Source organism: Pongo pygmaeus, chromosome 11, assembly GCF_028885625.2.
Source record: "Pongo pygmaeus isolate AG05252 chromosome 11, NHGRI_mPonPyg2-v2.0_pri, whole genome shotgun sequence".
Taxonomy (NCBI): domain Eukaryota; kingdom Metazoa; phylum Chordata; class Mammalia; order Primates; family Hominidae; genus Pongo; species Pongo pygmaeus.
The window spans coordinates 66,680,894-66,707,862 of record NC_072384.2 but is presented as its reverse complement, the minus strand read 5'-3'; the positions used below and the strand labels follow the sequence as shown (position 1 = coordinate 66,707,862).

The following is a 26,969-nucleotide window of genomic DNA, read 5'->3' as shown; positions in this document are numbered from 1 at the left end:
TTTTAAATGTATTGATATGTAGGAATTAGAGTTCTTGTGCAATATACAGATAAAATGAAATTAAAATTGCTGCTACGTTCATCCACCTTGCAGATGCAATTTTCCCACCTTGTGTTTGGAAGTTTACTTCTTGTTATTGTCAATGTACCTGGAAATGTGTATTTGAGGTTACTTTTAAATTTAAGTCGTATCTTGACAGTAAATAGTGGTTACACTCCAGAATACCTTTTCTAAGCTTTTAACATAAAGAGGCCTTTGAAAACCTTTGCATGGAAATCAAAGAAAACACAGATGAGAAGTAAGATGTGATGAGTGGAGTTAATTATCTCGTGAAACTTCGATCAGTTTGCCAAACTCATTTTTGCCTCCCTATGCTAAGCTCTCCACAGGCAAGCATCATCAGAATATAAATCATTCCTTAAAGCTTCTATTTTCTTGGCCTCTGCTAAACTAATTCTTTTGCATTCAGCCAAGTGCACATAAAGTTTAATCACAGGCCAGAAATATGTGGAGTAAATTCCTCAAGACTGATACTAATCATATTAGGATATTAATTGGGCATACCAAAACGAATTGAAAGTGAAAAAGAGATTGAAATCTCAATTTACATGTATTTAGGAATCCATGCCCAGTCCATCATTAGCAAACTCCCTTTGACTGTTCCTACACCTGCCTCCCACTCCAAATTACGTCCTTAAACCAAACGGAATCAGAATGGGCTAAACCATATGTAAATTCCCCTGAAGATCAGTCTATTCTGTCACAGTGTACAGCTTCTCAAACTTTAATGTGCATGTGAATCATCTGAGGATCATCTTACAGCGCAGATTCTGATTTAGTAGAACTGATGTGAGGCCGAAGGTTCTGCATTTCTAATAAGCCTCCAGGTGATGCTGACGTGCTGATTCGCAAACAGCACTTTCAACAACAAAGTTTTAAAGCAGAATACCATTTGCTTTCCCAAATTGTGAACTGTAATATTCCAAAGACTTTCCACATTGCTCACGTGGACTGGTGACTTGACAATTTGCTACAAAAATTCCAAATGATATCTTAAAATTTGTATTAATTATGATCTTTAACAAACACCACAAATACTACAATAGACATTACTTGGCTAAAGAGGAAAAATCCAGAATGTGCCTAATCAGAAATGATAAATAAGATCTGTATTTTCCAATAAATTATTTATATTTTTCATGTCTGTCATTGTTGAAAATCATATTAATAGTGTGATTTCGAACATATGAGCTATTAACTTTTTAATGATATTTGCAAAGCATTAACCAAATTTATGAGGTTCTGTCTAAAATGTAACACTCTTATGTCACTTTGTATTCCAAATTCATTATGCAAGTTTAGTTTAATTGTCTGAAAAGGAGATGCTTAAGGCATCTTATTTATTTTTTTATTTTGCTACTGATAGTTACTCCTAGTTTATTCTTTTATTACCCACAGACAGAAAGACAAGTATGTTTTCCTTTTATTTTCACAAAAGGAAAAGTCAGATTATGGTCAAGTGCATTGTTTCAAACCTCTAATACTGAAAATGCTTGTTGTACTGGTTTATAGTCAATTAAAATATATTCTCTTTAGTTTTAAAAATCTAATTAAAATATAATAAGGATAGAAGCATTTATAAATACCTCTATTTTTCCTAAATTGTATTTCCTAAACTATATGCAGTCATTATTTTCCTTACTAATTTTTAAACAAACCCCTCATATATTTTATTTATTAACCACTCATGTTGTACAAGGTATGATGTCAAGAAAGCATATCAAAATGTTATGCTAACCTTCAAAGATGCGGCTGTGACCACTTTCAGGTGACATCTTGTCAAAAGATGTTTCCTCGCCTTTCTTGTCTGAATCTTTCACAGAATCCTCCGGCTGGCTCCCAGGGTGACTCTTAAAGGCTGGCGAGCACAAACTTCGCTCAATTTCCACTTCCTGTTAGAAGACATTAAAGGGTTGTATGTTAAAAGCTATCAATAGGAAACAGATGTGTTTTTTAGGGGGGTTAGAAGGCAGGAATGAAAGAGGGAGGGAGTTTCTGTCATGAGTGATGTTTTCAATATGCTTCGGGTAAAATTTTGATAACTTTGCCAAGAACTGCAAACATATATCTGAACGCTTAGTTTACTTTTCTGCCACTGGTTCCACTTCTGAATTAGCCTTCCTTTCATGTGCGTGTGTTTTTTCTCTCATGAAAGACAGAGAGTGGAAATAAGGGTCACAATACAACATAATATATGTTAATGGATGCAACTTTCTAGGCCTGAGAAATGTTGATGAGAGACTTTCAAAAAATAGCAATGTAAAAACATTATATGCTGAAGACAGAAGGAAATGAGTTTAAAGTCATGTTCACCCTGTAATGATAACCTTAGCAATTATAGAGTTCCCAAATTACAAACCCATTCAGCCAGCATACAGTGAGTAGTTTTTCAATTCATAAAGATTATGAAATTACTTCTTTAGATAGTAACTTAAAGGTGAAGAGATAAAAGATTCCCAAAGAAAGGAAGTATAAAGGATATTTCCAACATAGAAAGTCCAGCATTCCCTATTGTATAGGCCCAGTAATGTAATCAAATAAAACAAACCAAGCCAAGTAGACTAAATATTTTGAATAAAAACATTGCAAAAAGTAAGTAAATGACTCAAGACAGTTCAAGAAGCAAAAGTCTAGTTTTAAATATGTCAAGTAATATGTTGAAAATGTTTTCAACAGCTACAGATAAATTAAAGATTTTCATATAGGAGGTTATACAGTAGTCTTCCCTGTAACTGTAGTTTTGGTTTCTGCAGTTGTATTTACCTGCGGTCCACAATATGAAATGAAAAATTCCAGAAATAAACCATTCATAAATTTTAAATTGCATGCTGTTCTGAGGATCACTCCATCTGCCCAGGACATGAATCATCAGTTTGTTTGTCCATACTACCCACCATGATTCACTTAGAAGCTGTCTTGGTTATCAGATGGACTATCATAGTATTGCAGTGCTTGTGGTCAAATCACTCTTATTTAACTTTTATTACAGCATAGTGTTTTAGTTAGTCTATTTTATTTTTAGTTATTGTTGTGAATCTCTGTGCTAAATTTAAAAGTTAAACTTTATTATAGGTATACATACATTTAGGAAAAGACAGAGTATACATAGGGTTCAGTACTATATGTGGTTTTAGGCATCCACTAGGGACCTTGTAACATGACCCCCATGGATAAGAAGGCACTATTGTATTTTTCTAAACAGCCATTCAGATGATGATGTCAGTAATTGTTTTTCACTTTTGTTACCTCTTAAGTACACAGACATGAGTGAGTCAAGTTTGAGAGACAGCTAAAAGCTTCGAAACATTTCTTAGAGTAGATACATTTTCTATGTCTTTGCTATGGTTAGAAAAGAAAAGCTTTTCAATTTATATATAATATATACACACATGTAAATATATATATACATATATCACATGTACATAACAAGTATATATGAAGATATATATTCACACAAATATATAATATACATATACACAAGAATAAACATGAGTATATATTCATATATATGAATATATTCACTATGTATATGTGTGTACATACATTTATTACAAATGTGTGTATATACACATATACACACATATATATAAAATCACCAGAAATATTGTTATCTGGTAATCATATCATCTTTGGATACTCCCAAAATATATGATGTATGCTGTCTTCATTAGAGTGAACTTTAACTGAAGCTAAAAACAATTGCAGGAGAAAAATAGAGAAAAAGAACTTGTCATTTCTTTAGGGCATTGCCTTTAACATGTGTTTCCAACTATTACAAAAAATCCATATGTTCATAACTTGTAGTGAGGTATCGTGCTGTTGAGACACAGTGTCAGACATGCCATGACATGTGGCACGAGTATAACATCCTTATCTCAGTTCATTCTGATGTCCTCTCCACTGTCCTGGAAGGTGACTGCTATGACATGAACGCAGTGTGTTTGCTTGTTTTGTTTCAGCAATTTAATCCAACTGCTAGCATTGGCAAAAACAAGATGAGATAAATAGAAGGTGTAGATGCCTACAAAGTTGTGATTTTTGTTAGGAAAATTTATGTTTTGGTAAAAGGTGGAATACTGAATATGGTCCATGGACTCAGACTGACGATATTAAGGAATAATTTCTGTTTCATACACCTACATGGAAGTGTGATTTGATTAAGTTTCAGCTGGTGATGACATTAACTTATACTATATTGGTATTCTCATTTTGGAATTCACAAGTATCAAGAGTGCATCTTGTACAGAGGCAGTAAGGAACAATCCACATGTGAATGTAGTGGACCTATTTTCAAGCCCTAGTCATCACATCAAAGCCATTCTGAGGCAAGTTCTTCAGGGCCTGGCAAGGGGTAAGGAGCCTGTTGTGTAGAGATGTAAAAGAGCTTCTTGGATGAGGCTGAATTGAGCTGTCTCCAATCAAAGCAGTGATCTGCTTTAATCTCTCGTAATCTGTTTTATACACTGTGCTTCCACAAAAGATTTACTTTGAGTAAAAATCTACAAGCTTGAACAAATGTGTAAAATACCAGTTTAGAAGGAACAAATGCAGCATTTCACAATGAGAGTTGGATTCAAGCCCTCCCTTGGCTACTAATTAGCTTTGTGGCCTTGATTAAGTCACTTGCCATTTCTAGGACTAAGTTTTCTCAAATGTTCTTGGAAGAAATTTAGTCATTGAACACCTAATGTTCAACAACCAACTACTGGTGGTATAATTTTATTTAAAATAAAATAAAGAAATATTTTTCACCTTTTGTGGCTTCCAGTCTAGTGAAGGAGGCAAATAGTAACGAAGCCCAGGAGTAAGTATTAAACATGCAACTCTAATGCTGAGTGTCTCAATGGGGGAATTAACTCAGTGAGAGAGAGCCCTGCATAGGGTTCTCTGGGGGAAACGACCTTCAGCTGATATTTGAAGAATGAATGGGGCTTAACCACGTGAAAAGCTTTCCAGGTGAAGACAATATGTGCAAATGTCCTGGACTGGGAGGGAGGACAGAGGATAGAGTAGGTGGGAGGACAGAGGATAGAGTAGGTGGGAGCAGGGAGGCTGAAAGAAAACATGTGGTGCTGGATGGCCTGCAGAGGCAGGCTGGGAGCAGCTCACAAAGGCCTGCAGCACCATACTTGCTTTGTCTTAGCTCAATGGGAAGTTACTGAATGTTTTTAAGTGTGTGTGTGTGTGTGTGTGTGTATACACATGCACACATGACATAATCAAGTCTGCCACGTGAAAAGCGCAGTCTAACTCCAGAACAGGATTTCTCAATCTTGTCACTGTTAATATTTTGAACCAGATAATTCTTTGTTGTTAGGGCCTTATTCTGTGCATGGTAGGATGTGTGACAGCCTTCCTGGTCTCTACCCACTAGATGCCAGGAGCATTTGTCCCTAGCTCTGGAGTCAAAACTATTAAAAGTGTGTTCACACATTGCAAAATCTCATGTGGGGAGCAAAGTCACTGCTGGTAAAGAGCCACTACTCCAGACTGGGTTAGAGTAGAAGGTTACAACACATGTGGAAGGAGCAGTTAGTTAGTATAGCAGTACTGCAGGCAAGTGATGATGATCTTAAAGAAAGAATGATGATGGAGATGGCCAGAAATGAACCAAGTTGAAAGATATTTAGGAGGTAAAACTTTCAAAGCTTGGTCATGGATTGAATCAGAAGTTTGAGAAAGATAGAGAGAGGAGGGGAGAGAGAGAATGAGACAGAGAGGGAGTGAGAATGGGAGAGAATTTAATTTTTCTCTATGGCATGCGCAACAAAATGGATTGTGATGCTATTAAATGATGTCAAAATATCAGATAAAGGCTGGTTTGAGGGAGATGATAGATCATGAGTTGGGTAGCAAGATGTCCAAAAGGCAGTTGGATGTGTAGCCCTGGAGCTTAGTGGAGAGGTCCAAACTGAACAACTAATTTAAGTCATCTGCCTTCCGTGGTAATTGAAACAACAGGCTTGAATGAACTTGCTTAGGGGGAGAGTATATAAAGTGTGATGGAGAGTGAGTCCAGAACCAAGCCTTGAAAAATGCCAACATTAAATGTATGGCAGAGGAGAAAAATCAGAAGGAAAGAACATGTTTAACAATATTGAACTTGCATTGAAAGTATTAATTTGAAGAGGACTTAAATATATCTTTTGAGTTGAGCAACATGGATGTTAACAGTTGAGAAAATTGCTTCCTTCGAAGTACAAAGGTTGGAAGGCAATTTGAAGTGGGTGAGAGAGTGACAGAGAGATGATGAATGGAGGTCACTTACTGAACATTTCAATGTTAATGTGGATGGGAGGAATAGAGCAGTAACTTGAGAGAGATGTGTTTTGTTTGTTTTAATGGAAGAGTTTCGCATATGTTGAAAAGCTAACTCAAATGATTTAATGAGATAGAGATGCTGACTATATAGAAGAGAGCACGAACAATCAGTGAAGGAAAATTCCTGAGAAGGGCAAGAGGGTGGAACCCAAAGCATGGATAGAAATATAGCCCGAAGGTAGCATAACAGAAAGCATTCCTGTTCTCACTGAGGGGAAGGAGGGTCAAATTAATGTAGATATAAGTGATTTGTATGCTTGGTAGCTTGAAGATAAGAACCCAGGCAGAAGTTATCTATTTTCTCTGTTACGACGCAAAGTCTAATGAACATAGGAGTATCTGAAGAGAATGAAGAAAGTTTACCTTAATTGCTGGGGGGAATGGAGGAAAAGAGATGACTAGACAAAGATGACTGTGGCAGTACAGCACTGGGGGCCCATTTGAAGTTGGTAATATTAACTCTGCAGGGCTACCAATAGGGCCTGTTAAGTTACATAGTTACTTACTAAGTCAGAAAATTCACCATAGTTCTAGTTTGGGCAATGAGAAAGTACATAGCTGACTTCAGCCAGGGAGCAGTTTTGTGAGGAAAAATATAAATAAAATGTCTATTGCAGTGTGGGGTTACGGCAGGCAGAGACCAGGTACAGGAAATTTAGGTTGCCATCAAGAGATCTAACAGAGCAATTGAAATGATACACTGTGCAATGTAAGTTGGATTAAAAGGAAAGAAAGAAAAGAAAGGGTATATTGGAAGACAGACAAAGGGTCGGCAGACTGGAGATCTTGGTGAAACTCAAGAACCCTTTTAGTGTGAATATTTGGCAAAGCAAATTGGAAGGAGTGGTGACTGGAGCCACTGAGATGTTTGCTTTAGTTTGTAGGGAGTAGGGTAACTTGTTAGGATCCAGCTGTGACCAAAAAATGAAAGCTAGAGTAGGGGGAAATTTATTAAATTTATTAAATTTATTAAATTTATTAAATTTATTTAATAAATAAATTAAATTTATTAAATTTATTAAATTTAAATAAATTAAATTTATTAAATTTATTTAATTTAAATAAATTTAAATTAAATTTATTAAATTTATTAAGCTGAGTAGGAACTCAGAGGCCGTGATGGTGTCCCAGGAAAATGGAAGGACTTGAAGGCAGAGAAAAGCTGTAAGTTGTGTATCAACGTCCTTGTAAATGAGGGAAACCATTGAATTTAATAAATAACAGTCATGATGGTTGGTGGTTGGTGGGGAAGGTGCACTTGACTGAATGAGTCTCAGATGAGCAGGGTTTTTTTTTTTTTAAAAAAAAGTAGGAGAGGAGTGATTAGGCAGAATGGTCTCCAGGTACATGGAGACAATTCAGGGACACTGGTGATTTCAGGGGAGGGCCATGTTTCTGTTAAAGCAAGAAGGTGACAGAAGTATTTGGAGAAGAGGTGGAGGGTAGAGAAGTCATTGCTGATTATGGAGAGGCAGTTCCAGAGGCACTGGTGGAGTCTCTGGCTTAAATAATATGTAAATAAGTAAAATCTCTCAATGAGGTCTATTATCTTTACTAGTTTTGTGACTCTTCAAAACGAGGAAAGCAATTGAAAATAGGGGAAACAAACTTGAAAGAGAGTAAGATAATTTTTCCTTTCTTTTCTTCTCTCTTTTTTTTTTTTGAGACCGAGTTTTTCACTCTTGCTCAGGCTGGAGTGCAATGGTGCGATCTCAACTCACCACGACCTCTGCCTCCCGGGTTCAAGTGACTCTCCTGCCTCAGCTTCCTGAGTAGCTGGGATTACAGGCATGCACCACCATGCCTGGCTAATTTTGTATTTTCGGTAGAGACAGGGTTTCTCCATGTTGTTCAGGCTGTTCTCGAATTCCCAACCTTAGGTGATCCACTTGCCTCGGCCTCCCAAAGTGCTGGGATTACAGGATAATTTTTCTTTCTTATTTATATATATTTATTGCTTTAACATATGTATAATTATAATCTTAGAAGATAAAATATTTCTTAAGATGTGAGAATGAAAAATGCCAAGTCTTTAATACAACCCAGTGTCTATTTCACAAGAGACATGGAGCTGTAGAGTCCCCTAAAATAATAAGAACATCTTACCAGGCACTTGAAAAGAAAGCAGGTGGCCATACTGCTTTGTATATTTTCCTCTCAGTGTGGATCCATGAGTGAAGAGGTCACCAGGAAAATATAAAATAATAAAAGAAAATATTTAGATTTGTGTACATTTAAAATGCTGAGCTAGCTCATGTACACTCCCAAACTCAGTGGGTTCTTACCTTTAGAGAAATAAAAATATTAATAGAAGCATAAAGAAGTTTTATACAGACATAAAGAGAAGAACAAAAATAAAGGAAAATTACCAAAATATAAAAGACAAGACAAGAAACCTTATATGAATTCTGCTGTGTTACTGTCCCACCTGGTCTTTGAACTTTTATTATTTTTTTTTTCAGAAGTCCTTTCCTGGAAGACTGTACCTCCTCCCACTATGTATTAAAAATATTTCTTCCCTCATGTCCTAACGTGGTGCAGTCTCCTCTAGGAAGCCCCTTCAATCATTATATTCTATACTCATCTTTCATTCATTCAAAATATTTTTGAATAATTAATCTATCTCAAGAAATGTTTTAGGCACCATAACTACAAAAATGATTAAGATGCAAGTTGGGTCCTCAAGAAGCTCCTACTCTAATGGCAGGGAAAGATACATCAAGTGAGTGTTGTAACAAAAAAAGAGTGTGATAATAAAGAAATGTAGGTGTCCTGGACACACAGATGGAGGATTCTGGGGAGATGTGGTCAGAGAAAGCTTCCTGAATTTGATCCTGTAGGTAACAAGAACTCTTCCAAGTGAATTAAGTGGGGGCGGTGGGATTAGATTTGTACTTTAGATAGATATATCCGTCAGCTGTGTGAAAAACAGATCATACAGTTGCCTGTCAATATCCAAGGGGGGATTGGCTCCAGGACCACCCCGGATACCAAAACCCATACACATTCAAGTCTCACAGTGAGCCCTGTGGAACGTGTAGATATGAAGTCAGCTTTCCATATTCACGGGTTTCCCAGCCCACCAACACTATATTTTCCATGCATGTTTGGTTGCAGATACGGAATCTGTGAATGTGGAGTGTTGACTACTTATTGAAAAAATCCTGCATGTAAGTGGACCACACAGTTCAGACCTGGGTTGCGCAAGGGTCAACTGCAATGGAATAAGATGGTAACATCTTCTGTAGTAAGTGTAGTAAGGAATTTATTAAAATTTCCAATTGAGAGATAGAAAAAGCCTACATTAGGATAGTGAGAAGGGGATTAGAGGGAAGAGAATCCATTACAAATATTTAGGCATCAAAGCAGTAGTTTTTAGGATAAAGGTAGTGAGCGAGTGCAAGAATTCTAGCATAATTTCTAGATATTCTAATTGAGATGGCTTTATGAAATTGATAAAACAGTGTGAATGTCTTCCCCAAATGAAAGTGTGCCTCAGAGAAGTGAAAGCTGATCTTGGGCTTCCTTCCAGACTGACCACAAAGAATGAGTTGATCTAGAAGGAAAACTGGGGGAATCCAGCACAAGCCACGCCCTCAGTTTTGGGGCAGCACTCCTCTGGATGAACCCCCAGGGGGACCCCAACAAGCATATACTTCTCTGTACCTCCCTATGTTAATTTCATGCATAAAAGTGAAACTGAACTTTTCCATGAAAATACTGATACAGAACAACAGGGTTATCTGGCTTTAAAAATGACGCTGGAGTTTCATTCTTGAGGGCCAGGAAGTGAATTAAGTTTTTGACACGTTGAGTTTGAGCTTTCCCTGAAGACATCCAGGTGAATATGTCCAGCAGGCAGCGAGATATCTGAAATTCAAAGAAGTCACTGCTGGAGTGAAAGATTTAGGGCTCAGCAGCAATAAGGTGGTAATCTCAACAGTAAGACTCAATTATTATTGAATTAGAACATGCAGAATAAGTGTAGACAGCTGTGAAACAAACCTCTCAGGCATTTGGGGGACAAACAAAGATTATCTGGTGAAGGCAGTAGAGGAGAAACAGTCAGAAGTTCAGCCACCATGAGTCCGCATGGAGCATTTCTGTAAGCTGGAAAAAGGTGCCTCCTCAAAACACTTTTCTCTATCTGTCAGAAGGTTGTCACAATGTACTGATTTCATTAGACCAGATCATGTTACTGCCATCTGCTGGAAAATCGTCATGATAGATGCGCAACTCTACCTCATGTTTCATGTGCATCCCCTTCCCTTAGATGTGTGCCCTTGAGATGCTTTAAACCTGCACAACTATTTGTGGCTGACACAGGAAGTCAAGGAAGAGTGCAAAGTCATGAATACCAAGGAAGTAGGGCATTTCAAATGCAGCAGGGAGTTTAAGAAAAAAATGCAATAAAAATATCTCCAATATGCCCAAATTGGGGCAATTAGGAGGTAGCCTAGGTAAAAACCATTCCCATAGAAGAGAGTTGGCTTAGGAAAGACTGATAATGAAGAGAAAGAGATGGCAATGTAAATTACTACCCTAAAAAATTTGAATAGTAATAACAACAATAATAGGTAGAAAGTATTGAACGCTCATTACATATCAGGCATGGTGTTAAGGACTTTACACGTATTATACTCACGGAATTTTCATTTCAACCCTATGGGAACGTGCTATTCTCATTTTCTGATGCTGACAGTGAAGCTCACAGCAGGACATGTGATTAAAGGCACAGGCACAGGAGATGAGGGTATAGCTGTGGATATGTAGATGGATGGGGGCTGGGGGAAGATCACTGCTGTCAGCACCCATGGTTTTACCCATCTCTGAAGAAAGCAAATGACAAGTTATTTGAGGAGAGGCAGAGGGTAGTTTTCCCAGAAGATCTAATTTGGAGCCAGAGTTTAATGTGGAGCTCTTCCACTTAACAGAAGTTACTTTGTCTACCTCATAACATCTTTAGCCTTAGGCTTTTCATCAGAAAAATAAGGACAAACCATGTCTCCCCTAGCAATTTTTACAATACTTTCATAGGACAGTTTCCTCATCTGTATGCTCATGTGCAATGTACCTTCCACTCCCCCATCAAGAAGTGAGGCTATTTCTCCTCCATGAATCAACATTCATCTTGTGGGAACTTTTCTGAGGGAGCACAGCAGAAATGGCGCTTGACCAACCTTTCCAGTCTTGGCTTAGCCTTTCACTGGCACAGCAGGTTTTGCTTCCTGCCTCTTGGAAGCCAGCTACCGTGTTAGAAGTGTGATTATATCTGAGACTACCGTGGCCTCAAAAAACAAGGTGGCAGAGAAAGAGAGAGTGAGAGAGAGAGAGAGAGAGAGAGAGGAGAGCACAAGCTACCCAGATATGCGAGTGAAGAAAGAAGTCTTGCAGCTTCTGCCAGAGTGTCCTGTCTCAGGACACTCATTTTTGGGAGGCTCCCTCTCAGAAGCCATCACCATGCATTGAGAAGCTCACACCACTTGGAGAGATCATTTGTAGGTGCTCCATTCTACGGCCCCAACTGATGTCCCAGGCAACAGAAGCATCAACTGCCTGAAGGATATTGGATGTTCAGTCCTATCTCGGATATTCAGTCCTATAACTTCATATAACTATAACCCTGGCCCATGTTAGATGAAAACATCATGAGATAGTCCAAGTAAGGCTCCCCAGCTGAGTTAAGTCAACCCATAGAACCACGAGTGATTAAAACAAACTGCATTAAATTACCAAAGTTTGGAGGTAGTTTGTTATGTAACAATAAATAACCAGAAAATATTATACTCACCATATCTCCTATTGTTCAGCTTCTGTAACTCTAACTTTTCTACTCAGAAATATGAAAAATGAAATGTAGTCCTTAAAGAAATCATAAAGGCCAACATTCCTGGAATATTACTTTGTGCCAAGTGCTTTGCTCTAAGTACATCCTTTTTATTAAACAGATTTAATAATACTAATGAGGTAGCTACCTCTATTTTACAGTGGAGAAACTAATGTTAGAGAGCTTAAGTAACTTGCCCAAGGCCACACACTTAGGACAGTGGTGGACCTATTTCAGTCTGATGCTAAGCTGATATTTTTAACTTCTGCATCATCCTGTTTCCCTACTGTAATTTATTTATCAATTCCAGAAACTGAAATAATGTAGGCTAGAATGGCATGAGTGAGAGGTAAAATACCAACTCCTTTACAGCTACGTATCCTATTCTTCTCTAAAACTCTTGTAGCATTGTGCCTTTTACATGGCAGGCACTTGATAAATGATGAGCTGACTTTTAAAAGTCTCATGATGTTTTATATTGACATAGTATCCAGGAACAGCAGCAAGAAAAATAGACAAATACAATAACTAGATAGAGAAATTATAATGATTGTCACAACATTATCACATTCTACAGCACACATCACTTTAGAAGGGTCAAGAGAAACAATGTGGCTTGCCCCCTCATTTAACAAGGCTTGACGAAGTATTGAGAAATTAGGTTTAGCAGCTGAGTTAACTGGGCTTCCTGGTTTCCCAGTGACTTTTTAGTAAATTGGCACTTAGAACCTTTCAACACGGCTCCCCTGGGTTCCACCAGTCTGATCTGGGCCATCCTTCTGGCTATTCCCAAAGGCACAGCAGCATTTAATGAATACATTTTCTGCTTCTCCACCAGTGTTTACGCATGTTTGTCTAAAGAAACCTCCTCTGAATGCCCCGCTTTGCCACCATTCTCTATAGAAATTCCGACTGCTTTCACATGAGGTCGAAGTGACACTTGGTTTAGGAAGCTTTCCCCAAATGCCCCAGCTAAAAACAATCACTCCATGTCAGAGCTCCTCCAGCATTTACACCTTTTTCATTCTGCTTCGTACTCTAGTCACTTTTGACACATCTTTCCCCCACTGCACTGTCAGCTCATTAAGAACATGATTTATCCATCTCTGTAGCCACACTAAGTCTAACATACTGTTTCTTTGAACATTGCAGGCACTTACTAAATGTTTGTCAAATGGATTTGAATATTTTGTGAATTTTATGTTCACATAAAGCATTCAGAAGAAAGTGCAACTGAGAAATGTCCAAATATGGTGAAGACACTGCTTCTAGAGTGAAAGACATAAAGAAAATAGGCTAACTCCCCTGGGGAGAGTAGGAAAAATGTAATTTATATCTCTATGTATAATGAACTAAAACTTTATTGCCAAACCTTTAAAAATGTTTATTTAGATGGAACTCAGCCTCTAAACTTTTCTAAAAACCTATGATACATGAGAGAAAGAAAAGGAGTACTAAAATTATGGTCTGTAAGCAAGGAGACTTTTTTTTCTAGAATACTATGAAACAATTTTTTTAATGGATCATCTGTCCTCATGATATTTCTATTACTCCTTCCAGAATGGGTTTACATATTAAATAACAAAGCAGAGGCTACCATTTCCAGGGAAGAGAATGCATCAAATTATTTATGATTTTATCAATCCTGATTAACTGCACAGCCACAAAATCAACACCATCCTTGTCACTCCTATAGGTGCTTGTTGCCTGAGTTCTACATTTCCTATTTTATTCCTGTGCACTCAGCACATCTATCCACTCTAGTTAATTGATTTCACTGAATACTGTTATGGGTTGAATTGTGTACCCCTAAAATTCTAATCCCCAGTACCTCAGAATATGCTTGTATTTGGAGGCAAGGCCCTTAAAGAGATAATTCAGTTAAAATGAGGCCATTAGGATGGCCAGTCTGACTAGTTTCCTCATAAAAAGAAAGCAGTCTGACTGGTCCTCCTTATCAGAAGAAATTTGGACCCATAAAGAGACAGGAGGGGTGCATGTTCATAGAGGAATGAGCATGTGAAGAAGCAGCAAGAGGAAGGCCATCTGCAAGCCACGGAGAGAGGCCTGGAATAGCTTCTTCCCTTATGGCTCTCAGAGAAAACAAACCCTGCAAGCAACTTGATCTTGACTTCTAACCTCTAAAACTGCAAAAAAAAAAAAAAAAAAAAAAAAAAAGTTTTTTTCTCTTCTCTGGTTTAAGCTACTCAATCTGTGGCATTTTGTTATGGCACCTCTAGCAAACCAGTACTCTACATTTATCCTTACAGCCATAAGATTATAACTGGGCATTTATATATCTATTAAAGTAAGTTTCTTAGTAGCTTTAAAAATAATAGATTTATTTAGCTAGTTGTGTGTCTACAGCCAAAGAACTTAATAATGGTCACTGACTCTGCACCACCCCCAATGGATGAATTAAACAGAACAACTGTCAAAATAGTTGTGTACTCATAGTTTTGAATGCAGATTTGCCTCACTATATTTACTCTCATTGAGTGGAAAGCTCACATGTGGTACGAGGCGTGCAGACCTTAGATCCTGAGACAAGCCACAGGCAAACACTTTCACAGCTATTTTATAATCCCCGATCAAAATGAGATACATTCTTGAAATGCTGAATTTTTCAGATATGTTCCTACCACAACTCTGCTTGCATTCCAGTCAATTTTATTAACATCTGACAGATTTTTAGGTTCTCAGGTGAAATAAATGCAAGCCCTATCTGGCCCTTGACAAGCAAGCACAAATTAAGGCACACAGTCCCATGGAAGTCCCTGGCATGAAGACCCAAATAAAAAAACTGTAAATGCAAACTAGGAATGGAAAACACATGCAGTAAGACATGTTCTCAAAATAAAAGACAGTCACTTGAATTTCTGTAGATTGTTCAATGTGATGTACCTATTGATCCATACTGTATGATCAGTTTGATAGATGTGTTATGAATTTGATAACAGAATATGTACGCAAAAAGGGGCCTTTTGCTCACAAGTACACTGAGTAGGCAGCCATGTGCCTGCAGTCTTCAGAAATGCTCAGTTAAGGGACCTTGGGTCTTCCAGAAGGAAGAATCAGCTTCCTGTGCTGATACTATCTACAGACAGTATCCTGTCAGAGAGGCCAGATTGCCTGGACATCCAAGTGAACACTGCTACACATTTTTCATTCTGGTGCTGGAAACGACGTCACTATTCACCATGGGTAGGGCTTCAACATTTCTGATGCCTGTTATTTCTCTGCAGAATAAGCCTTTTCATCCTTGCTTCTCCTAGAATGTGCAAATGAATAGAAAACAATTTGGCATATATGCACCTTTTGGGTGAAAAATCTTGTACTGTGCTCTCATTTTATAGCTGGAGGTAAATAGGCACAGAAAAGTTACAATTCTAGTCCTGGTTCTTACCCCATTTTTGGTTGGGTCCAATATTAAAACTCGTATGTCCAACATTTTAAAGAAAGATTCTTGCCTATGTGCATGTGTACAATTATTTAATATTCTCTGAAAAAAGACTCTTCAGGGAGGGGAAGAGCTGATTCAGGGGTTGTGGGCATGTTACCTAATTTCTTTAGATTAACTGATCTCATTTAGAAGCTAGGCATGTATATGATTATTTTGGTATTTGCTACTGTCCTAACAGAAAAAATGCTGTGAAATTGAAAATGGTATGTTTCATAGTTCACTGAGGTTCTCCCGTGTGCAAAAATACAACATGCTGCCATTTGAGCTTTGAGAGGCAGAGTATATCATTATGTCTCTTTGCTTCTCACCTCTTTAGAGGTCATGTTCATATGACTTTCTGTGTGCCTAGGAAAACCTGTGGAATTTTACACTGAAGGAGTACTGAACATAAATTCCCCATGAGATGCAGATTTTAATGCTATGTAACCTTATTTTCATTCTGGCTTCACATTTAGGCAGTTAATTTTCCATATAAAGCAGAAATACTGCCTTCTTTCCCTTCTCAGTCAAGAATAAAATTCTGCAACTTGCCGCAGTCACTCTCATTTTCTTAAATAGGGCCCTAAAGTATTTTATGATTATCTTTATTAGTTGGAGACTATATCCACTCTTAAAAGAATTCTAATGAAAAGAAAACTTCTATTAAAATATTTTAACTAGTTTCAATTGACCATATTACTGGCAATGGAAAAATCTCTAATGGATAAACCTTTTAAAGCTAATCTGCTTTAACACATTTTAAAACTGTTGTGCCATTTAAGATTTAGGTGTTAGCATGCAAAGTGTTTTCTTTCTCTGTTTTTACATCCATTTTTATTTCATTTTCTTTGACCTTTTGAAAATGAAATAACCCAATGATATCCCCTAGAGTTGCATGAATGAGCTAAAAATGAATTACTGTATTCAAACGATCATACTAAAATGTGCAAAAGAATAAAGAGAAAAATATGTATATTTGTGTGAATAGTGATTTAATAATGCTTAGATGGAATGGATTATGTCTATTTGAGGAGCATAAAGTTCTGGTTAGATAGACTATCCACATAGTTATGTTGAGTTGCAATGACAACATGGAAAATGGTTGGAAGATATCAGACCTATGTTTATATCCCAACTTCAAACACTTCCCAGCTTAGCGAACACAACATAGTTATTTCATCTCTGTAGGCTTCCATTTCTTCATCTGTAAAATCACAATAATATCACTCACTTTTGAGTGAATACGAAATACCACATTTTGTAGAGTAGACATTCAATACATGGTAGCTACCCCAAAGATATTTCAACATATAATTGTAATAATCAATGAAATAATAAGACAGGAACGGTTTTCTACATTCAGAGAGAGACTTCAGAGATTTCTCGAGTAGTGTATTTGACTTCTGGTTGGGAACTCTCTTTTATATACAAAATTAAATATTTGGGCAAAATATGAACCTAATACTTTCTGAATATTTATATTCATGAACTAATTATGTCGTGCTGAGATTTTGTTAAGATAAGAGCCTGAGATACATGATCTCATGAAGCTTCTGACTGTCCATGCTTTATAGAAGACAGAGCCTTCTAATTATCCAAAAAAGATGAGTCTTTATCTTCTTTCATCTCTCATGAGCTATGGGAACTTGGATATAGCATATACTCCCTGTAACTCTTTTTCTTGACCACAGATAGGAGGTAATGATAATTCAGACATACCATAGTAATCATTCGAATAATTATTTAAAACAATACCCTTACAATGCCTTAAATGCCTTGGAGACTGTGCTATCATTCAAAGTTAGGATTGTGAATCACAAGGTGGAAATATGGAGATTTGTGAAGACACTGCATGCTATATAATACAGTTATTTGCTGTTTTTAGATGATATAACACTCAGTGCCATGGAGGAATGGATGCCAAAGAAAGCTTACTCAAGTCCTTTCCTCCTTGGCGACTATGCTCTCTGCTAGAAATAGTGCAGAGCTCTAGGAAGCCAGATACAGCCCCCAAGAGACAAAGTTCATGGAATGGCAGTAAAGAAGTGCAGAAAGGGCCTCGTCTTTTCTAAAGCTTTTCCTGAGAGAATCCTCGTTTCTGCACTACTAGACTACAGCTGGTCAAAAAACACCAATGGAAACCAGCCCCACCATGACTGAGGTAAAATCGTTTAAAGCCTCGGTGCAAAGTGGAAGTACTAGCACTCTATGATTTCTCTTTTAGAAACTCATTTTATAAATCCCCAAAAACAACACAACAGCTATTTTTAATATAGTAGCACAGAAGGGAAGCCTCTAAGTGGATTATCCATATAACATCTTTATGATGCTGAAAGGAAGAAAGAGTGCTCTTATAGGCCAATTAGATCAGCACTTTGCATGCGTGACAGAGTGATGTTTAACATTTGCAGCAATGAGGGAGAAAAGCAGAAACAAAATCTTCCTATAAATAAACTGCTGAACTTTAGCATGTACCATATTAAGAATTTTTCAATCTTCTTAATTCTGACACTGTGTGCTTTGAATTGTAATTATCTCTATAGTCTTTAGAGCAATTGTGGGCATCATGCATAATCTATTTGTTTATTTAACAAACATTGGGCACCTATCAAATGCCAGAAACTTTGTCAACTACTGAAATTTGACAAAGAAGCACAATCAAGAGTTTGTCCTTCAAGCACTCAGAGTCTGGTACAATCACTTATAGGCTAGTTCAAGTGCAATGGTTCTCAGAGGCTTGTGAGCCATGAGATTGTATTTAAGTGTTGAACTTGCAAATAAGTCACATATTTGCTCTGTTTCATGGTTATCCCTATAGTATTTTACCTTTGCTCCCCTCATTAATTAATGAGTTAAATAAAATCTTTGACTTTACATTTGTATTTGTCTGAGAGATATTGTATCCTTTAAAAAATTATATTTCAAATACTTTTATAATTCCAAGTTTCTGGAGTTCTCCTCAAAACACATTCCAAGATGCCAATGTTTATGTAATGTGAAAAAGAAGGGGAAAAAATCTAGTTTCCTTTCGTGAGCTTCCTATTTTTCTTCTTTTCATAAACTCTTGAAATAATCATCTACTACCACTGTCTCCACTTCATTACTTCTCACTTGCTTTTCAACCCATCCCAATCCAGTTTTTGCCTCCACTGAATCTCTGACATTGATCTTGCCACGGGGACAATCTCATCAATACCCTCCTTGCTGCTTAAATCAATGAACATATCTCAGTTTCCAACTCATTTAACACTCTAGGCTCTTCTTCCTCTTGAATTTATCACCTTTCCTGGGCTTCTATGACACTGCACTCTCCTGCTTTTCCTCCTATCTCTCTGGCAATTATTTAGCTTTCTTCTTATTTCTTGGTCTTAGTCCTTTTTCGGTATGGATACGTAATTTGTGGGTGATCTCACCTTCATGACTTCCGTCTATACATTCATAACCTCTGTCTTTGTTTGTGGTGCTGTAATAGGCTATCTGAAACTAGGTAATTTATAAAGATCAGAAATTTATTTACCACAGTTCTGAATGCTGGGGAGTCCAAGATCAAGGTGCTAGCAGGTGCACTATCTGATGATGGTCTGGTCTCTGTCCAATATGGTGTCTTGAATGCTGTATCCTCCAGAGGGAAGGGAGGAATGCTGTGTACTCAAACAGTAAAAGGCGCAAGGGCAAAAAGAAAGTAATCTTCTTCCATCAAGCTATTTTATTTTATTTTATTTTTTTGAGACAGAGTCTCGCTGTGTCGCCCAGGCTGGAGTGCAGTGGCCCGATCTTGGCTCACTGCAACCTCCAGCTCCCTGGTTCAAGCAATTCCCCTGCCTCAGCCTCTGGAGCAGCTGGGATTACAGGCGTATGCCACCACGCCTGGCTATTTTTTTTTTGTATTTTTAGTAGAGACCGGGTTTCACCATGTTGGCCAGACTGGTCTCAAACTCTGGATCTCAGGCAATCTGCCCATCACGGCCTCGCAAAGTGCAGGGATTACAGGCATGAGCCACTGCGCCCAGCCCATCAAGCCCTTTTATAATTAGTTGATTCATAAAGGTGGTGGCCTTATGACCTAAACACCTCTCAAAAGGCCATCTCTCAAGACTATTGCATTGGGGATTAAATTTCGACATTAATTTTTGGTGGGGAAAAAAACATAGAAACTTCCAAATATGTATGCCAAAGCCAGACATTGATTTCTAAATTTTATGTATACATGGAATAGAATGTCAAGTGGGCTTTTTCTGTTGTCTCAGAATTTTGGTCAGATCTCAAAGCTGAGAACAAAGGGTATAAGAGACAACTTACCACAAAGTAAAGTGCCAGGTCATTTATTGCAAAACTTAATAAAGAGTAACACAAAAAATAATTTCCAAATGTTAGCTCATGACAAACCTAGGGTAAAATGGGAAAAAATTCAACATCTTAATGATAAAATTTTAAAAGGCAGAAATTCCTTGGAGAGGTTTGCTGGTGTACTGTATTGCAAACCCACATTCATAAGGATGAGCTAGACATTTCTCTCATCATCTCAAGCTGTATGAGAAAGTCTACAGTAGAACCAGCACAGCTGGGTGTAGATTAGACTGCAGAAGTCCCCAGTCACATGTGATGTTAAGGCACCAGAACAAAGTTTAGTGAGATTTTTTGGAGAAGCTGACATTATCTCCTTGGATTTGCAAGACACAGGGAACTGGTGACTGAGGCTTGCTTGAAGAAATCTGAAAATAAGAGGTTTTACAGTCACTCCCTGATGGGAAAATGTGAATGGATGATTTTTTTCTTGTAGACTAAACAAAGGTTGCATTTGAGTCATCTTTAAATTCATTTCTGCAAAGAGTAAGTTGATTAAGAGAAAAAAGAAGCTGATACATTGTGTGTGTGTGCACTGTATATGTACGGCGGGGAGTGGGGAGGTGGAGCAGAGGAGTCAAAAGTGACCAGCTAGAGATTTTAATGCCAATACTAGGGAATGAGGAAGTGGACATGTCCAAGAAACAGGCAAAATTACTCCACAAAACAAAGCATTTAGTTATCTGCCATTTCCAAAGATCACTAACATCAGATTACAATTCTATTAACCAAGTAATAAATTTTATGCCTCTTACTATTGTTCAATTCTTCTCAATTCCAACCCAAATCATATCAAGAGGCATTTTCTAACTCTACGTATTTCATAGCCCAGGATGAGAACAGATAGAACTATTATTATTTTGGTAAGGTAATCACATATTTTTGTTGTATATGAAACCATATTTCTCATAAGCAAAGGACACATCCATTTTCTTAGATTAATACTCATAAACCTTCTATAAAACATGCTTACTTATGGCTATGGTACAGTGAATCTTCACAGTTATTTGGCTGTTCTCTAGTACATCTAACTCTTCTGCTGACAGAAATCAAATTGTACTCCCTCTGGGAGGATAGTATTTTTTTCCAAACTATATATGTCACTTATCTTTTTAAATGTAATTACATAACTTAGTTAAACATTACATTAACTAATACAAGACGAAAGACAGAACAAACATAAAAAATAACAAAATTCAAACATAAAGTCTAACATATCAATAATCACACAAAATGTAAATGATCTAATCACACCAATGAAAAGAGTATGAGAATGTGGAAAAGTTGACAACATAACTGTATGCTATTTCCTTTGACTGACTGCAAACATAATAACATAGGTAGGTTGAAAGAATAAGTTGAAAAAAGACACAGGATATAAACTTTTATCAAAAGAAAGTGGGAGTACCTATATTAAAATCAGATGAAATAGACTTTAGATCATATAAATTTACCAGAGACAGAAAGGAACATTACCAATTATAAAAATGGTTAATTGATCAAAAGGCATTTCAATCCTAATTCTGTATGTATGAATCAACAGAGCTACTAAATATGTAAAGCAACAACTGATAGAACTGAATACAGAAATAGACAAACTCACAATTATACTTCAAGATTTTTAACACCTCTCTCTCAACATTTAATAGAATAAGTTGATTGAAATCCATTAATGATATAGAAAAAATCATCAGTACCATAAATCAACAGTACTTAATTAATATTTATAGAACATCTCACCCAAGAAAGGCAATATAAACATTCTTTTCAAGTGTCCTTGGAATGTATACCAAGATAGACCATATTCTAGGCCATAAAACAAACCTCAACGAATTTAAAATAATTAAAATCAACCATAGTGTATTTTTCTGACCGAAGTGGAATCAATCTAGAGATCAAAAACAGAAAGATAATATGAAAATCATCAAACTCTTGGAAACTAAACAATACACTTCTAAACAATCCATGGATCAAAAAGGAAGTCTCAAAGAAAATTTTAAAAAGTATATTGAACATCTGCTAGAGCTTACAACCCAGTAGTTCTGCTTCTGTCTGAACTCTGTGGACAGGCACAGCCCTGTGTTTCCCCAGGAAGCACATGGAAATCAGATTAGGGCCAACCTGGCAAGGATGCAGCTTGACTGCCCACTGTGGCCCCTACCTGAGGAAGCCCCATGGTCAACAGCATCCAAAAAAAGCAATGTGAGAACAGAGACAATAATCAGAAGAGGCCCCTCCAAGACCCATGAGTAGACTAGAATTGAAGCCAGTCAACTGAATTCACTTTAAACTGTAATCAAACCCCCAACGGCATCAAAGAAGAAAAAAGCCAAACAATTCATCCGAAGGACAGCAACTTCAAAGATTGAAGGAATATCAGCCCACACAAATGAGAAAGAAAGCACAAGGACTCTGGCAGCTCAAAAAGCCAGAGTGCCTTCTTTCCTCTAAATGAATGCATTAGTTCCCCAGCAAGCATTCTTAAATGGGTTGAAATGACAGAAATAGAATTCAGAATATGGATAGGAATAAAAATCATTGAGATTCAGAAGGACATTAATCAAAACCCAATCCAAGGTAGCTAAGAATCACAGAAAAATGATACAGGAGCTGATAGGCAAAATAGCAATTATACAAAAGAACCAAACGGATCTGATAGATCTGAAAAACACACTGTAAGAATTGCGTAATGGAACCACAAGTATTAACAGCAGAATAGACCAATCTGAGGAAAGAATCTCAGAGCTTGAAAACTGACTTTCTGAAATAACTCAAGTTAGACAAAAATAAATAAAAAAGAATAAACAAAACCTCAGAGAAATATGATATTATGTAAAGAGACCACATCTATGACTCATTGGCATCTCTGAAAGAGAAAGAAAGAAAACAAGCAACTTGCAAAATGTATCTCAGGATATTAACAATGAAAACTTCCCCAAGCTTACTAAAGAAGTCAACATTCAAATCAAGGAAATGCAGAAACCCCCTGCAAGATGTTGCAGAAGAAAACCATCCCCCAGGCACTTAATCATGAAATTCTTCAAGATTGAAATGAAAGATAAAATGTTAAAGGCAGCTAGAAAGAAGAGGCAGATAACCTACAAAGGGAAACAAATCAGGCTAAAAGTGGAAACCTTACAAGCCAGACGAATTTGGGGGCCTATATTCAGCATTCTTAAAGAAAAAAATTCCAATCAAGAATTCATACCCAGCCAAATGAAGCTTCGTAAGTGAAGGAGAAATAAGATCCTTTTCAGATAAGCAAATGCTGTTGGGAATTTCTTAGCACCAGAACTGCCTAATAAGAGGTCCTGAAAGAATCACTAACTATGGAAAGGGAAGACTGTTACCAGACACTACAAAAACACACTTAAGTACACAGATCAGTGATACTATAAAATAACCACACAAACAAGTCTGCATAATAACCAGCTAACAACATGACAGGATCAAATCACACATGTCAATACTAACCTTAAATGTAAACAGGTTAAATGCCCCAATTAAAAAGCACAGAGTGGAAAGATGGATAAAAAAGCAGGGCCAGATGGTATGCTTTCTTCAAGAGACCCACTCACATGCAACGACATCCATAGGCTCAAAATAAAGGGATGGATAAAAATCTACCAAGCAAATGGAAAACAAAGCAGGGGTTACAATCCTAATTTCAGAAAAACCAGATTGAACCAACAGAGATCAAGAAAGATAAATTAGGGCATTATATAATGGTAGAGAGTTCAATTCAACAAGAAGAACTCACTGTCTTAAATAGATGTGTATGCAACACAGAAGCACTTAGATTCATAAAGCAAGTTCTTAGCGACCTATAAGAGATTTAGATTCCCACACAGTTATAGGGAGAGACTTTAACACCCCACTGACAATATTGGACAAATCATCAAGGCAGAAAATTAACAAAGATACTCAGGACTTGAACTCAGCATTTGACGAAATGAATGTACTAGATATTTATAGAACTCTCTACATTACAGAACTCTCCACATAAAAACAACAGAATATACATTCTTCTCATCACCACATGGCACATACTCCAAAATCAACCACACAATTGGACATAAAACAATGCTCAGCACATTAAAAAAAGAACCAAAATCATACCAACCAAACTCTTGCACCACAGCACATTAAAAATAGAAATCAACGGCCAGGCATGGTGGCTCGTGCCTGTAATCTCATCACTTTGGGAGACTGAGGCAGGCAGATCAATTGAGGCCAGGAGTTTGAGACCAGCTTTGGCAACATGATGAAACCCTGTGTCTACTAAAAATACAAAAATTAGCTGGGTGTGGTGGCACACACCTGTAGTCTCAGCTACTCAGGAGGCTGAGGTATGAGAATCACTTGAACCCAGGAGGTGGAGGTTGCAGTAAGCCAAGGCTGTGTCACTGCACTCCAGCCTGGGCAACAGAGTGAAACTCTGTTTTACATATACATATATAAAAAATCTCTCTCTATATATATACATAAAAACATATATATATAGAGATTTATATAGAGATTTATATATATTATATATATCTAGATATAAATATCTAGATATAAATATCTAGTACATATATATATAGAGAGAGGAAGAAAAATAAATATTAATAAAATAACTCAAAACTGTAATATTACATGGAAATTAAACAAACTGCTCCTGAATGCTCCTGAATGACTTTTGGGTAAATAATAAAATTAAGGCAGAAATCAAGATATTCATTAGAAACTGACGAGAACAAAGATATAATATACCAGACTCTCTGGGACACAGCAAAGAAAGTGTTCAGAGGGAAGTTTATAACACTAATGCCCACATTAAAAAGTTAGAAATATCTCAAATTAACCTAACATTACAAGAAGAAGAACTAGAGAAGCAAGAGCAAACCAAAACCAAGGCTATCAGAACACATGGACACAGGAAGGGGAACATCACTCTGGGGACTGTTGTGAGGTGGGGGGAGGGGGGAGGGATAGCTTTAGGAGATATACCTAATGCTAAATGACGAGTTAATGGGTGCAGCACACCAGCATGGCACATGTATACATATGTAACTAATCTGCACATTGTGCACATGTACCCTAAAACTTAAAGTATAATAATAATAAAATAAAATTTAAAAAAAAAGAAATAACCAAAATCAGAGCTGAAATGAATGAAACTGAGACACAAAAAACTATATCAAAGATAAATGAATCCAGGAGTTGGTTTTTTGAAAAAATTAATAAGATATATAAAACACTAGTTAGATTAGTAAAGCAAAAAAGAGAGAAGGTCCAAATAAACACAATTAGAAATAACAAAGGCAGTGTTATCACTGACCCCACAGAAGTACAAAAAACCATCAAAGACTACCACTATGAACACCTCTGTGAACACAAACTGGAAAATCCAGGAGAAATGGATGAATTCCTGGACACATACAATTGCCCAAAGCTGAACCAGGAAGAAAGTGAGAGACCAATAATGAGTTCCAACACTGAAGTAGTAGTGAAAAGCCTACCAACCAGAAAAGCCCAGGACCAGATGGGTTCATACCTGAATTCTACCAGATGTATAAAAAACAGCTGGCACCATTCCTGCTGAAACTATTCCAAAAAATTGAGGAGAGATTCCTCCAAAACTCCTTCTATGAGACCAGCAGCATCATGATACCAAAAGCTGGCAGAGAAATAAGAAAAAAGGAAAACGTTCAGCCAGTAACCTTGATGAACATAGATGTAAAAGTCAGCAAAATACTAGCAAACCGAATCCAGCAGCATATTAAAAAGCTAATCCAACATGATCAAGTAGAGTTTATAACTGGTAGATAAGGTTGGTTCAACACATGCAAATCCATAAATGTGATTCAGCACACCAACAAAACTAAAAACAGAAACCATAGGATTATCTCAATAGATGCAGAAAAGACTTTTGATAAAATTCAACATCCCTTCATGTTAAAAACCCTCTATAAACTTGGCATGAAAGAATCATACTTCAAAATAATAAGAGCCATCTGTGACAAACCTATGGCCCACATTACACTGAATGGGCAAAAGCTAGAAGCATTCTCTTGAAAACCAGCATAAGGTAAGGATGCCCTCTTACCACTCCTATTCACAATAGTATTGGAAGGCCTGGCCATAGCAATCAGGCAAGAGAAAGAAATAAAAGGCATCCAAATAGGAAGAGACAAAGTCAAATTATTCCTCTTTGCAGTTGATGTAATTCTGTATGTAGAAAACCCCATAGTCTGGGTCCAAAAGCTCCTTGATCTGATAAACAAATTTAGTAAAATTTCATCAGGATACAAAATCAATGCACAAAAATCACTAGCACTCCTATACACCAACAACATTCAAGCCTAGAGCCAAATCAGGAATGCAATCCTATTCACAGTTGCCACAAGAAGAAGAAAATACTGAGGAATATAGCTAACCAGGGTGATGAAATCTCTCCATAATGATAATTTTAAAACACTGCTCAAAGAAATCAGAAATGATACAAACAAATGGAAAAATATTTCATGCTTGTGGATAGGAAGAATAATATCATTAAAATAGCTATACTGCCCAAAGCAATGTACAGATTCAATGATATTCCTATCAAACTGCCAAACACATTCTTCACAGAATCATGAAAAGCTATTTTAAAATACATATGGAATAAAAAAAGTCCAAGTAGCCAAGACAATCCAAAGCAAAAAGAACAAAGCTGGAGGCATCACATTACCAGACTTCAAACTATACTAGAGGGCTACTGTAACCAAGACAGCATGCTACTGGTACAAAAACTGACAGACACATAGACCAATGGGACAGAATAGAGAGTACAGAAATAAGGTGGCACACCTACAACCATCTGATCTTTGACAAAGCTGACAAAAACAAGCAATGAAGAAAGGGTTCCCCATTCAATAAATTGTGTTGGGATAACTGGCTAGCCAAACGCAGGAGAATGAAACTGGACCCTTACCTTATACTACATACAAA

The 26,969-nt window shown here is 37.0% G+C and overlaps 1 protein-coding gene across 1 annotated transcript in view; it reads right to left on the bottom strand.

Annotated features, from left to right (window-relative positions):
- XIRP2 (xin actin binding repeat containing 2) overlaps window positions 1-26,969 on the bottom strand; it is a 368,902-nt gene that overhangs the window by 116,523 nt on the left and 225,410 nt on the right. Inside the window, exon 3 of the mRNA XM_054477382.2 lies at window positions 1,799-1,952. Within this exon, the coding sequence (XP_054333357.1) occupies window positions 1,799-1,952 (154 nt within the window). The remainder of the gene's footprint in view (window positions 1-1,798; window positions 1,953-26,969) is intronic.